The sequence below is a fragment of the Vicugna pacos genome, chromosome 16 (assembly GCF_048564905.1).
Source record: "Vicugna pacos chromosome 16, VicPac4, whole genome shotgun sequence".
NCBI classification, from domain to species: Eukaryota; Metazoa; Chordata; class Mammalia; order Artiodactyla; family Camelidae; genus Vicugna; species Vicugna pacos.
Window position 1 is genome coordinate 32,464,855 of NC_133002.1, and position 15,216 is coordinate 32,480,070.

At 40.6% G+C, this 15,216-nt stretch overlaps 2 protein-coding genes across 12 annotated transcripts in view; one reads left to right on the top strand and one right to left on the bottom strand.

Annotated features, from left to right (window-relative positions):
- The first annotated feature begins 107 nt into the window (after positions 1-107).
- On the top strand, positions 108-4,250 carry LOC102534579 (nucleoside diphosphate kinase B). Its single transcript, XM_031676321.2, has 5 exons — positions 108-265; positions 633-762; positions 1,683-1,784; positions 2,990-3,102; positions 3,994-4,250. The coding sequence occupies exons 2-5, from the start codon at positions 637-639 to the stop codon at positions 4,109-4,111; spliced, it is 459 nt and encodes a 152-aa protein (XP_031532181.1). The 5' UTR covers positions 108-265; positions 633-636; the 3' UTR covers positions 4,112-4,250.
- A 2,551-nt stretch (positions 4,251-6,801) lies between these two features.
- The window catches only part of MBTD1 (mbt domain containing 1), a 61,790-nt gene continuing 53,375 nt past the window's right edge, over positions 6,802-15,216 (bottom strand). For all 11 annotated transcript variants that reach the window (XM_072938704.1, XM_072938703.1, XM_031676294.2 and 8 more), the window contains one exon: positions 6,802-10,021. In XM_072938704.1, the coding sequence (XP_072794805.1) occupies positions 9,903-10,021 (119 nt within the window). In that variant the 3' untranslated portion in view covers positions 6,802-9,902. The remainder of the gene's footprint in view (positions 10,022-15,216) is intronic.

Genomic DNA, 15,216 nt, shown 5'->3' on the forward strand with positions numbered 1-15,216 from the left:
GGACCCGCGCAGTTTTACTCAAGGAACATCCCAGTGGAGAAAAAACCACTTCCTGCCCCTAGCCTTCACTGGCTTCTCCCGAAAAGCCGGGGCGTGGACACAGTCTTCCGGCTGCGTCCGGCCTCGCCGGTTGGGCGGCGGGCCCTCCGGGGTGTGGCCGCCGCGGGCCCCTCCTCCGCGGGCTCCTGGTCGCGGGGGTCGCTCCGGTCTCTGCTCAGGTCTCGGCTCCCGGTCGCACTGCCGCCCGCTGCGCTCCTGCTTTCTGGTAAGGCGGCCGCCCTGTCCCCTTCCTGCCCTCGGGGCCTCTCCCTGCTCGCGCCGTGTCGGGCGGGTCCCGGCCACAGGCAGGGTGCCACAACCCGCAGGCCCTGAGCTCCCCCGGTGCCCCTTCCACGCACATCACACTCCCCCACCGCCCCCCCCCCCCCACCGCGGGCGCCCGGGGACGGCGGAGGGACGGCGGGGGCCGGGAGGCCACGTGTCCTTGGGGCCGCGGTGGCGGCGGCGGCGTTGGAACGCGCGGGGGGGTGGGGAGGCGGACGCCACGTGGCCTCTGGGCGAGGGTCGGGGCCCCCGCGTGGTCTGTGAGCGGGCGCGCGCGGGGCCCTGACCCGCGTGTCGCGCGGCCGCAGGACCATGGCCCACACCGAGCGCACCTTCATCGCTGTCAAGCCGGACGGCGTGCAGCGCAGCCTGGTGGGCGAGATCATCAAGCGCTTCGAGCAGAAGGGATTCCGCCTCGTCGCCCTGAAGCTGCTTCAGGTGACGCGCCCCACTCCCCTCCCCACGAAGAGCCCGGTCGCGGGTGGTTGCCTTCCCAGCATCGGCGGTCCCGCGTCTCTCTTCCAAGTCGGGGTCCCCCTTAGCTTTTTTCCCCCCGCGAGAACCCCTTAGCCCTGAGCCCCCTCCCCAGGGCGCCTCGGGCCGCTGACAGACGTCCTTGGAAGGTTAAGCGGCGGTAACGTGACCTGGGCTGCGGGGCCGCCTCCTTGCCTACGCTGCGTGGGGGCCGCGGGCCGCAGGGGGGCAGCAGGGAGTGAGGAAGGCCGCGCCCCGGGCCCACGCGGGGCCACGCAGCCACGGGATGCAGGCTAGAGTCGTTTTGTGCTTTAGCTTAATGGTTGAGGATTTAGGTGGAGCGTCCCTTCCTCTGGCCTTTCTCTGCAGACTCCATTTGGCGTAGGGCAGTAACTTTATTTTCCTCACTAAATTTGGGGCACCAATCTGGACCTTTAAGGGTGTCTAAGAACTGAAATTTAAGTCAAGCTCATCAGTGAAGAGGAGGTTGTTCTCATTTAACGTCTGAAATATTTACAACGGCATTGTGAATGGGCCAAAGCATCTGATGTGACTTCTGTCTGGCATGTCCTTTGATTGCTGCCAACGCTTAACTTCCTAAAATTCTAGATCCTCAAACCACCTGCTCTTAGGAATGTAATACCCATAACGTCATTGACGTGAGGGTGCCTTCATGATCAGAACGCGCCTTCTGCTAAAATAGCATCAGTTTCATGGTTTGGATGGGATTTTAAAAAAATTCACACCTTATGAATGTGGGCTAAATACATAACTGGACTTTTAGAGAACCTTCCATGTTAACGGGGGTTCTGAGGTTGGGGAGAACCCATTGTTTTTGTTTGAAACTTTCGTTTACTACCTGATTGGTACCTTTTCAATGCCAGGCCTCTGAGGAACTCCTGAAGGAGCACTACATAGACCTGAAAGACCGCCCATTCTACCCCGGGCTGGTGAAGTACATGGGCTCGGGGCCAGTCGTGGCCATGGTAAGTGCTTGTGGTGGACGAGGGGGAACCAAGGAAAATAAGGGCTAGTAGGTAACCTGGTTTGCTCAGTGCCTGCATGGCCTTTTTTTATCTTTTTATTTATTTAGTGAAAACAACACAACAGAAAAATTCTGGAGGTCAGAAGTCAAAAATCTTCCAGGGCTAAAATGAAGGTTTTAGCAGGGCTGCATTCCTTACAAATGTTCTTGGAGAAAATCTGTTTCTTGCCTTTTCCAGTTTCTAGAGGCCTCCTGCATTCTTTGATTCATAGCCTTATTCTTCCATCTTCAAAACCAGCAGTATCAAATGAAATACTTTTCATGCTGATGTCTTTCTGCTCTGTCTTCCCTCTTCCACTTTTAAGGCTCTTGTGATTATGTTGGGTGCACCTGGAGTCAGAAGACCTGGCTCTGACACGACTATTTCCATCTCAAACAAGTGACTTGACTCTGTTTTCCCGTCTCCTCCCGCGCCCCAGGCTTCTGAGTCCCCTCCCCACCTTGCTCTCCTGCCTGTCCCTTTTTAGATATCTTCCCCAGATACTCCAAATTCCTTGTTTTACAAGTGGAGCCTGCTGGAGTTAGTTGACAGAGCAACTAGGAGCTTGGGAAGAAAAAGGAAGCAAGAAGCAGAACTTACAAAAAGTTCTCTGTAATCCTGTGCTAGAAATGAGGGTCTTCTTCCTGTGGCCTTAATGTCCAATTGCAAATGAAAAGAGGTAGAGGGTACAATAGGGAAGCAGTGAAATTGTTGAGAAAGATGACCTACTTCCTGTTCCCTGAGGATGACCTTGTCTTTCTGCTCTTCCCTGGAATACACTTTCCTCTTTCATGTCAGTCTTTGCCATGTTTTGCTCTAGCAGTCTTCTGGGATGCCCTTTTCCCTGATCCTGTTTCACTCTGGTCACTTTTCTTTACCCTTTCATCACTGTTTCTTAGAGTTTGTAGCTGCATAAGGATTCTTTAGTCTTGTTAATCTTCATCTCAGCTAGACTGGGAAGTCCCCAAGTTGTGCAGACTTTTTCTCTATCCTAACAATACCCTCGGGATGGAGTATTTTATATTTGCCCTTACTACTACTGGAGTTAGCTGATAATCATGTCACTGATTGATCTGATTGATGTGTGCTGTTAGGTAAGGGTGAGTGAGTGTTTCTAATGGTCCTGAATGGCAGAAATGATGCAATTCCTTCTTCCTGTTGTCAAGGTCTGGGAGGGGCTCAATGTGGTGAAGACCGGGCGAGTAATGCTTGGGGAAACCAATCCAGCAGATTCTAAGCCAGGCACCATTCGTGGGGACTTCTGCATTCAAGTTGGCAGGTAAGTCTCAAGGGACACTGACTTTCCCTTAGAGTCACGAAAATTGGGTTTAAAACAAACATTTTTGGCATATCCGAATTTAGCAAAATTTAGACTTTTAAGTTAGGTGGTAGTTACCACTGGATGAAAGCTTTCTTAAATCATTAATTCCCTAGGCTACTTCAAATTTTAACCAAGACATTGCAGAAGGGAGCTGCATGTGGTAGGTAGGTCCTGTGTGACAGAGCAGAAAATATGGGGGGCGGGCAAGGAAGGGGTTGAGCCTTAGCTCTGCCCTTTGTGGCATTATGTCCATGGGTATGTCACTTTTAGACTTTTTGGTTCCCTCAGTCATACAAAATCTGTGTCAAACTTTATAGAGTTGTGAGATTAGAGTGGAATGTTAGTAAGCACGAGTGTCTTGTTTGGGCTTTGCAAATTAGTGTTACAAGAAAATGCAGCCGTGGGGAGGGTATAACAACCTTAGCATGCACAAGGTCCTGGGTTCAATCCCAAGTACCTCCATTAAAAGATAAGTGAATAAATAAATCTGATTCCCCACCCCCACAAAACCCCCAAAAACATTAAAAAAAAAAATAAAAAGCAGCAGAAATGGCCCTTGTTAATGAATATGTCACATCTAGTCTGGGATTTGGTCTGGCTATTGCTGTATTTTTCAAAATTTGAGAAGGAATGTTTCTGTGGCACAGCAATCTTGGGTACAAGCATTGTTTTGAAAACTTGGAAGCAAGCTGAACCAAGGGATGGTTTTGGATCAAGTACTTTTATAGTTGCTTTTAAGAAGAAATAGTTTGGGGTGGTCTGCTTCAAGGGGCAATCAGTCAGCGGAAAAGATCTTCAGTGACTGCCCTGTTATATGAATTAAACAGATGTTTGCATTCTTCTTCATAGGAACATCATTCACGGCAGTGACTCAGTAAAAAGTGCTGAGAAAGAAATCAGTCTGTGGTTTAAGCCTGAAGAGTTAGTTGAGTACAAGTCTTCTGCTTTTGACTGGATCTATGAATAAGAGGTGGACAGAGCATCAGTCCCCTTTGGCATCACTTGATGTGTCCCTGGACACAGCTCTTCATTCCACTGACTTGGAAGCAACAGGATGGAGCTTTCTTTCCTAAAGCGTATTTACCAATAAAGCCTTTGGAAACTGGGTGCAGCCTCCCATGATTACTTGTTATTAAGCTGGAAGCAGTGACTTGGTTTCTTGGCTACTGTAGCATTATCCAGAACTAATTAATCCTGCTTGTTAGGGAAAGATGATCTGATCTTCTCAGCACCTGGTATACTTCCAGACTCTAGGAGAGAAAGAGGTGGGCTGAAGAGGACAAGTATGGGACTGGTTGTGTATCTAAGGTAACTAATAAGGAAATAATGAACATAGTAAGTATCCCAACCATTTAGTTGATGTAGAAATGCACGTTTGTGTACCAAGAATTTGCTGAAGCTTGCTAAAGTGGAACAAACTAGTCAAGTTGTCTAGATTTACATTTTCATTGACTGCAAATTGGGCAAGTTATGCATGAGAAAGTGGAAGCCCAAAGACATCTGTAAGGTGAAGCTAGTACCATCGGATTAAATGAAAGAACGTGTATAACGTAGTTAACCTAGTGCCTGGCCCATACCTGGTACACAGATCCTCCCTGCAACCCTCCCTCCCTCCTTACTGTTCCCTGGGAGGAGATGCTTACCATGCCTGTTTCCTAGGCTAGAAGCAGTAAGTGGTTATGAAATCCACATTGTCTGCTTTTAAGGTTAATTTTGCTGGATTGGCACAGTTGTAAAATGATGTCAGTAACACCTATCAATATAAATGATCATCACCTGGAGTCTGGCTTAAAAACTGGAGATAGGAGTATGTGGGTTTGTGATTACCTGTTTTCTGTTCAGAAACTGGTGAAAGCTTTTTATGCCACTTCCATATAAGACTCAACGTTACATTTTGGATGGGTATTGCTGTACTATAAGACAATGAAATATATCAACAGCTTGGTACCAAAAAAGGTCAGTATTCTAGTTTCATGTCAGCAATTGGCCAGACATAACATTTTCTAAATTATTTTTGTTTCAAATTAATTTCGTGTTTATGCTATGTACTTTCATTACATTAAGTAGAAGTTTGGTTATTAAAATGAGATTCTGGGGCAGGCCTAGGGATCTGCATTTTAATGCCAGGGTGGGCATGATTCCCCTGCACACTGGTTGAGGTACCTGTGACCAGCAGCAGCAGTAGTTATGTACAGGCTTACTCTGCCAGGGCAGTCTTCACAACTCTTGATGAGGCTGGTACTAGTGTCCCATTTCACAACTGAGCAAACAGCCAAGTTACAGAGCTAACAAGATTCCAATGTAAGCAGCTGGCTTTAGACTATCTCTTGGCCATGATGCTTTACTGCCTTCATACTTTTCTGAATGATGTGATAAAGCTGTGAGTTTGGGGGGTGAATGAAGTCAAATTTGGAGTGGTGAGAGCTGAGAAGAAGGATGTTGGAGTTAGCACCTAATTTGGGAGAACTGAGAGGAAGGGTAGACCATGGTGAGAGAGCACTCTGGAGTAAGGCTGGGTTTTGGGACCTAATCTTATATGCATCAGCTGGGTGTGTGAAAGTGGACAACTCATTTAGAATCTTTTATGCTTTCAACAGAACTGTATCTTGAACACATAGTAAGTGCATTATTTAAAATGCATTACTTTTACATAAGTGGTGTCAACAGGCAAGCCCTACTTTGGCCTGCTTGTAAGGCTTGGAATTCTTAACAGGCCAAAAAGACCCAGTCTCAGTAACAGTCTAGAAAGGAAGCAGTTTAACTGTTCTGTCTCCCAAGGCTGGATAAACAGGACAGGGCTAGGAAGTCATTTGTCTGGCGGAGACATTTCTTCCTCTTAAAACATTCTGGGCGTAAAGCAAGCTAGGAAACTAGTTTCCCAAGAGGCACACAATGGTTTAAAGAAGAATATACATGTCAAAGCTCATGGGCTAGTAATTGAGGCCAACTTGGGAATTGCAATTTACTAGGGCAACCGTTCAAGCCATTTAGGAAGCATGGCAGAAATGAGGTTCTCTTTTACTTGGAATGTGTTATATTTTTCTCAAGTGTAATGAAATTAACCCCTGAAGAGACCCAATCCATCTCATTACTACTTAACAGCCATAAAATTTCTCTACAAAGTCCTTTTGCAGTAAAAGTTGAATCATCTTCCACAGAATCAGCTGTTGGTGAAGGAGGGTGTCTTTGCATTCCCTCTTAATGTAAACAGCAAGAGCCAGCTGGGATAATTCATTTACAACCTGTGAACTCTGCTGCTGAGGTTATGAGAGCTGAAAAAAACAAAGAGCAAGCATGCCAACCCTGAAACACCACGTTCTGTTCTGACTTAAGTGATTTCATTTCCCCACAAGTGGTCGGCACTCACTTCTGCTCCTGCCGTGGTTCCTGCCTCTTCCCTCTATGTGAGATCCTGGCTCAAATGCAACGATGGCCATAGATCCCCCCCATATTCTCTTCTTTCCTTGTCCCATAGTAAATTTCTCCTCAGTCGTGCTGGCTTTATCTTATGAGAGTACAAGTTTTGTGTGGAAGGAACTGGTCTGACTTTCCCAGGAAAGTCAGTTCCTTTGGTTGCTTATAGAAGGCACTCTATTTTGAATAAAAAAGGAAACCCTTCAAATACCAAAGCATATTAAAGAACTGCTCACATACAGCTTAACTTTAACGTTTTATTTTGTGTAAAAAAGGGCAAATTTAGTGAGTTATTTTCATCTTGTACACAAAGTTATAATTTTAATGCTTTTCACATCCATGCTGAAAATTTGCAATTTGGTAAAAATGAAAGGAACATAAATTTTTCCAAAGGAATTTTTCACGCCATTATATACACTTTCATGAGAAAGTTTCAAACACTTTCTCAATGATCACAAGTTACCAAGAAAATAAAAGATTAAATTTGTACAGATATTGATCTACATATCAAATACATACAGAAATGATGTAAAAACCTTATGCAGTTTACTTTGACCTCTGTCCTCAAAAGATTTGCCCAGGGACAGATGCTTTTCTTTTGTATAAATGACTGTGGCTTCATTTAAAATATGAAAATCAAAGGAAGAAACCCAGTTTAATCACAGTATTTTTAAAATCCCTTCCCAATAGTAAAGGATCATTACCAAATATATAGCACCATAATACAAATATTGACAGGAGAGGGTATTCACATCACGCAAAATTAATAATAATAAAAACAAACAAACACTGAAAACCCGTGTTAGTATCCGTAGAATAAGAAGTTGATAATAGCTTTAGCTTTCCTCATACACAGCAAGGAAAAGGTTAAAGAGTTTAAACTACCAAAAATCCCCAAATAATCCTAATAGGAAAAAACAAACAAACCGAAGGTCAGCAGTACATTTGAACCGTAAAAGAGAATGGGGCTACTGAGTTGTACACTTGGAGTTGTGGCTAAGACATACTATGTCTCCTCTGCATCAACTCATTTTCTGTTCATCGGCAGTAGGAGTTAAAGAGTCTGAAGTAATGAAGAGGGCTTCAGATTGTGTTTAGACTGTAGGAAGTCCTTACCAACCTTTAACTGTTGGTCACGGGATTAAGACAGAAACACTTCATAAATAGGTGGGAAATTAAAAAACACTCAGAACCTGGTTTTGCTGTAGAACTGGAAGCTTAACAACCTGGCTCCAAATGAGCATTTCACAGAACTAATTACCAGGCTCCAAATCAAATCCCTCTTGGTTTATTCAGTTCCCCACAGAGCCCCTAAGCCAAGGCTATTGTTAGAGCACTCGATACAACTGGCTTCTCGTGCCCGTATCATGGAATCAGAGTCCTGGGTTTAATTCACTGAGCCTGAGAATAAAGACTGTTGTAACCCTTGCTTTGGAAGTCTTCCAGGCTTTAAGTTTATGGGAAGATTCTTAAAAGTTAAAGATCTGGGAAGTGTGAGGATGTCACATTTACAGTAGGTCCCTCTCAGTAATGTTAAGATAAATATCCAGTAATTTAACAGCTGAATTCACATATATTTGACACATGAGAATCAACTCGGCGTTGATATGATCTGCATTTCTGCCCCTAAAGAGTCAGTATTAAGAAATGTTGACATGCGATTCCATACATTCTTATACTATAAAGTAACAAATTTTACTTCCAGTAGCAACTACAAAACCTTATGATATTAACCCCTCTTGCATAGAATGAGGTAAACTTGTGCATATTACCAATGCTATTATTCCCAAAAGTAGAGCAATATTTTAGAAAATAAATTGCTGGTTTTTAATGTTCTATGCATTTTAAAATTCAAACAAAAATCTTACCTAAAATGGTCTCCTGGGGCTTTCCATAAACATCTTTTAAAGCATTCCATAGGCTGAAGGACTGTAGAGGTTAATCATTTTGATTAATTTCTAATTAGCCCTACCTGTATTCCAGAGGAGATGGAATTACCGCTCTGAAGAGGCCAGGCTAAGACCCAGAAGCATTTCTAGAACGGATGCAATTAATTCCTGAGAGTTTAGTTTATGAACCTCACTGGTAAATGCTACAGCTCTCTCATTCAGTCACAACTCAGAAAGTTAGAAAAATGCAGAGAGCAAACCTTTCACCAATTTACCCTTATATCCTTTTTTTTTTTTAAAGGAAGCCAGGTGAATTTTAAAATAGGGAATGTTCAAAATGGTCCAAATTGTCATTACCGTTTAAATTAATCCTGAATACAATAAGACAATTTATGCTACATGTATATGTGTAAATATATATATGGAATTTTAAGAAAATTAGATTCTCTTTCAAATTAGTTTTCTAACAAATCCAGGATAGTTAAAAGCACAGCTGGAATGATTTTGAAATCTAAACTTACTTTGACTTTAAACAAGTGTTAATTTGATTCTCCCGGTAATACAGAACACGTGTTTTTGGGTGTGGTCATACCAAGTATTATCTCACAGATGAAGGGAAATGGCAGAGAACTGATCAGAATCCCTTTTGTGGGGCGTTTTGTAGTAAGGAAAATAAGACAAACTTAGGACAATATTGCATTTTCCCCAGCCCCTCAACATGTAGACTGAGATCTTGTATATCTTGTCAACCATTCCAGTTTAACACTTTAGTGTTAGGATAATTTTAATCATTTTTTAATTAAAAGAGAACATATAAAAGTATCCAGAGTTCATCCAGTTTCATAAAGAACTCTAAATAAATTTTCACAGAATGAAAAACATTTCTGTACAAATATTTAAAATGGGCTGCAATAAAATGCCAACAAGCAGAATTAATTACCCTTCCGTGATCTATGTGGTGACAAGCCCTCCACGAGGGGGTTCAGTTGCATATTCTGCAGCAGAGGAAGCTGAAGATGTGACTGGCCTAACTTCTAAAATCCCAAAATCTCCCAACAGGTACCAAAAAGGTTCATTTGTAATGACAGTTCATTTGCATTTACAACTATATCCTTCTTAAATCGTTTCCTTCAATCCTGCTACCTAAACTTTAATCTTACCAAAAAAGTTAGAATTTCAGTTCTTGTTAACAATGCACATAAATCCAAACTTGGAAAATATTACAAAATTCTTTCAAAAGCTTCAAATACAACACAAAAATTGTCCATCTTTATAAATTGAAAAATTTCCCCCCACGGCTAAAATAGTTTCCCCACCCACTTGAAAAATCTGGAACTGAAATTTTCTATGTTTAGCAAAATGTCCCAGTAGAATAGCCCCGCTGTACAGCTTGATTGATTATAAATCAGTCCTGTGTAAAATTCTTTCCCTCCCACCCTCAGTTTCTGAGCCACCTCAGGGCTCTTGTTTGATGTAGAAGTTGGCAGAGCCATTGCTTTCCTGATCAGATGCTCCTTGGAGGAAATTATAATCCTCTCCATCTATCAACTCCTCCTTTAGCTGCAATGTAGTCACTGCAAGAAAGAGATAAATGTACAAGATGCTATTAAGCCTTTCCGGAATGAATATTGACTGCTTTTAATCTTCACGTTCCATCAGCTTTACAGTTAATAAGGTTTCTTCATGTCTTCAATAACTCTTTAAAATTACCCCCTCCCTGAAGTATGAGCATTTAATTAACTCTAATTTTCAAAGTAGATTAGTAGTTAAGCAAAGTTCTGAAAAGGAACAATACTGCATATTGAACACTGCACAATGGGCCTTGTCAATGAAGGGCCTCGTCAATGAAATGTTCAAGGTAATAGTGATCACTAATTTTACTAGAATAATTAGAATTTTTCTTCTGATTACGTATTCACTTTTATGTCAAGGTCTACAATGACATTATTTCTTAGATGGCTCTGAACTAGGATAAGTAACATAATAAATATGTGTTAAATGTATTATCTCCAAGGAGTACCTTTGTTAAAAGACTCTTCAGAAAAAAAAGATATAAATCTGATATTAAAATAGTATTATAAATAACATAAATATATTACTTATAATATAAATACAATGCAAATATATAAACAATTTGTATATTCATAAAAATAATAAATCTGATATTAGATAAGCACCTATATTAAAATTAAAATCAAGAAAAACTTAAGTAATCATTTGGGGTAAAATAAAAATTGATTGACATCAGCAATGTGAAAATCATTGGTATAAAATGGCTAACTTTACCAATAAGATCACATAACAGTAGTACTGCCTGTCTGAGTTCTTATCTGATGACTTCTTTTTAAATGAAAACAAATGACAATATAGGCAGTCCTCAGTTTATTCAGGGCACGTTCCAGTAAGTCTTTATTTTTACAGACAACTGTTTTTCAGTTTCTAGTATTTTCAGCGGGGTTTAGGTTTCTTGGTATCCACTGAAGTCATGCTAGTTGGAATTTGTAGTGACAGGAGGGCTCTTTTCTAATGCATGGGCAAGCAAGAAAAGAAAGGAATTCTTTCTTTGCTAGTTCCAGCCCTGGTCTTAACAAAAAATTAGGCTGTTTAATTCTGAGATTTTCCTCTCTCTTTTTATAAATCTCAGTTACTGTCCCTTAACACAATTAGCTAGTAACTTCAGATTGCCCATAAGTTCTTTCCCTGGAGCCCACCCCCTACTTCCTATAAAACTCCTCCCTTCAAAAGAACTACTTCCCTACTTTCTAAATGAAAATGATCTCAGCTAGGTATGAAACATTAGTCTTAGTAACTGCCAACTCTCAGAGAATGTGTTTAGGTTTCTTAAGAAATTATTGTTTAACCAAAATCGAGTTGGTAAAGTTTCAAATAATTTAAAGATCAAGTGATCTCTTTTGTATTGTTTGATGAGGGGGAGGTAATTAGGTTTATTCACTAATTTCTGCTTGGAGGACACTGGGGATTGAACACTGCTTGGAGGACCTCTTGCGTGCTAAGTATGTGCTCTACCACTTGAGCTATACCCCTCCCCTCAAAAGCAAGTGGTCTTTTATGCTCGCGTACTCACTGGGATCCTGTGGTGAGTAATGCTAACCTTCTTCTTCAATTTCTTAAGCACACAGATCTACTAAATCAGAGGTCACAGACTCTGCGTTTCCCTCCCACACCTCGGCCCTGTGGTTCTTTTAAACTTGACTGAGTATTTTGCAACAAGAGATTTCATAAAAAGCCCTGAAAAGTAGGGAGACTTGTTAACAAGAGACTAGCATTCTTGAAGGACTATTATAGTGGGAACCGACTGGCTGCCACACCCTGGCTGGGTAGCTAAGACCTCCCTCTTCACGATGTGTGACTCTCACTCACACTGGCTGTGTTACTCATTGAGCAACCAACTTGTCTGCTTCCTGCAGGCATTGGTTCCAAAGGAAAGGTGAAAATAATTATTTTTCTTTACTATGGATCTTTTCATTACAATTGGACCAAGAGGAAGAAGATATATATGGAATGTAAATTGGGAACTGCTCATATGAGAAAAAATGTCAGTTTATGAGAAGAATTAAGACTCAGAGTATTTAGATGAGCAGTAAGCCAATTAAGTTTTCATGAGCAATAACTCGACAGTGTCACCATGTGGAACAGTATTAAAATGGCTACACTTTAACAGTCAAATAGTGATAGAAAAATACTTCATCTCGATTTTAGTTACAAAAGATTAGTTTCAAAAATAGTGGTCTTGGGAGTGGGTATAGCTCAGTGGTAGAGCTCATGCTTAGCATGCACAAGGTCGTGGGTTCAATCTCCAGTATCTCAATTAAAAATTTCTTTAAAAAAAGGCCTTTGACATCTTATTTAATAATTTAAAGAATAAAATTTTGAGATATGCTAATTCATTTTATTTTGGTACTTGTTTTGGTAATGGTGTTAAAAAAATTAATAGCCCAAACACAGAAAAGTGAATACATTAAGCCTATAATAATAGCAAAACAAACACCAAACTGTTGAAAGATAAAGCAAACATAACTGTGCTTGCTTTCTTTAAAAAATTACTTAATAAAAAGCTTTTATGGAGGATATCAAGCATATAATGGTTATCCTTCAAATCAAACCAACATGCATTAATTGTTAAAGACATTTGAATAATACCGTGAAAATACACACATGGAAACAGAAAAAACTCCAAGTTTCATTAAAGGTGCAGTACCCACAATAAAAGGTTGATTAAAACAGTATCTGTTGTATGATGATCAGATGGCTAAATGAATGAGGAAAGAATTACTGTGCTTCCAGACCAAATATGTTCCACTCAAACAGATGTTTGTTTTTAAATGTAAGAAAAGTAAGTTGAGATTCTAAATTAGTACAGCCTGAAACTATTTGTATTTACTATGAACAACAAATTTCTGAATTATGCTTCTACTCATGTTGAAATATGGAAACAATGTGCTTAAAAAAAAGTAACTCAAGAGAAAGGTGAAACACTCACTCAGATGTGGAATGTTTTAATGCAAAGTTTCATTGCTTTCATGGAACCTAAGATAAAGCCTGTCTGGTATCTTCACACTAATCATTTCTCCTTTACAGGCCTTATTCTTAATGAACGATGGATAAAATTAAATAGGTCCTGTGGCTGCATGTTACTTTCTATATAAATGCATTTTCTTGGCTCTGTTTTTAAAAGGAAGTCACTTTGCTGATTCTAATCACTAATATTTCAGGAGATAAGTTGACAGAAATCACATTTTCCTAGTTAGAAGTCCATAAATAGTAAACTCTCTCAAAAGCTAATCAAACTGTAACTTTTACATAGTTAAGACAGCAACGCAGTCCCTGCATAGATTTGCCAGAGTAAAATCACACCAAGTCCCACAAGTTGTGTCCCCTGCTCAGAAAACACACACAACAGACACTAGTGGAAAAGGAAGTCACTTAGGAGGCCTTGTAGTTTCCACCCTGTTCATCTACTCTTAAGTTCCTGGGTTTTGCCAATCCTAAAAGTCAAATTCTCTCTCAAAACATGACACACGCCTTCAAAATCAGTCTAATGCTTAAAAAAAATACAACTACAATTAAAAAAAATTCAAGTATATTCAGAGCTCACAATATTTATACTTACTTAGGTTACAGAGAACTTTCATAATATCAACTACAAAAAGAAAAAGTTAAAAAGGCAAACAAGAGAAGAAGCTGAAATGCTATTTAGATACACTTTGAAGGTTATCTCCATCGCAGGGCAGATAAACTTGGATTTGCAGTCCTAATGTATTTCTTATACAAAAGAGGTAGTTATTTTCTTTAGATATAAAGATATGAGAGTGATCTTCAGAGAAATAGACTGGGAAGGATCAAGATCACTTAATACACTGTTAAGAAGGCAAAAGCTAAAGGACACATCTTAAAATGGGGGAAAAAAAGGTTGATGACAACTTCAGGGGAAAAATATTAGCAAATAGAGGAATGAGAGGAAAACAGCTAGGAACTAAGTTCCATTGGGATTTACAACATACAAAAGACATTCTAAAGAATGCTAATTAGATTTTTTAAATCTTAGTTTAAAAGCAATAGTTAGAATATGGCAGAATATATATGGCTTTGAAGCTGTTTGATCTGTACTTACGCTTAAAATTCATCATACGCAAGGAAAGCTTTTCTGATATTCAATGACAACATGTTTGTTCTTAGCAATTACAAAGGGCAATCTTCCTTTCCCTCTATCAGCTTGGTCTAACCAATTCAAATTAAATATAACTTATTTACTTAATAACTGAACATACGTAAACATAAAATTATAGAAACAAATTTCACTCAAATTCAACACCAAAATTATACAGTTACTTGTATTTCCAAGTCCATGTTATTCAACTAAGACTATGGTAAATGCTACTACCAGAACCAACATTACACAGGAACACAAAACATATCCTTTCTAATGAATGAGACACTATGGAATGCTACGAACAAAGCCTCATTTTTGGATCTGATTAATCAGATTGATCACTCCTGGCCTGTTTCTCCCCCAGCTCAAGTCACACAGAATTCTGCAATGCAGAATGTTCAACCATTTTAATGAAACCACGAAATAGTACAAATTATCTCATAATTCCATAAACCGAAATTATAGCTTTACTTGAATTTGAAGCTCAGAAGTGGTTTATAACAAAATAAAAATCCACCCCTGATGATTCATCTTAGTGAAGTGACTACTACCAAGGACTAGTGAAAATGAATTTTTTAGTTGAAAGAAAAAGAAAAATTGAATGAATCAGCATCTGTCATGCCAGACCATGCTTTGTCTCCCACCACCCTAACCCAGACTTTGAGCCCCTTGCAGTACCTGAGGTGCTGACGTGACTGATTACCTGTTTTGAGGCTGGGACTGAACTCTCGGCTAGTGCGGGGAGGTGGGAAGGCCTCCGGGGCTGTCTGTGCTGGAAGGGTTCGATATGGAGGAGGAGTCAACTCTTCGTCACCAGAGAAGCTCCTCCGCACCTCACCTGTCATGGGCAGGCTCGACAAACTGACAGGCTTCTTCTCAACTGGCATCTTCCTCTCTAAACATCAAGTCAAACTAAAGTAAGCTTTCACTGGCATGCGTGGTAAGAAAAGTGCATCATAACTAGGAAATGTGTTGCACAGGATACTCTGAAAAGAGAACCCAGTATGCAAGGTTCGTATTTCTGAAAACAAGGCGTGTGTGTCTGTGTGTGTGTTAGGGAGTGGATGATGGGGGAGATTATTTCTAGCCTCTGAGAGT

What these genes read in the sequence shown, in the direction of transcription:
- LOC102534579 (XM_031676321.2), top strand. Translation starts at nt 637, where the DNA reads ATGGCCCACACCGAGCGCACCTTCATCGCTGTCAAGCCGGACGGCGTG. An exon ending in TCGCCCTGAAGCTGCTTCAG is followed by an intron (nt 763 to 1,682) that starts GTGACGCGCCCC and finishes TTTCAATGCCAG; the next exon opens with GCCTCTGAGGAACTCCTGAA. An exon ending in CGGGGCCAGTCGTGGCCATG is followed by an intron (nt 1,785 to 2,989) that starts GTAAGTGCTTGT and finishes CCTGTTGTCAAG; the next exon opens with GTCTGGGAGGGGCTCAATGT.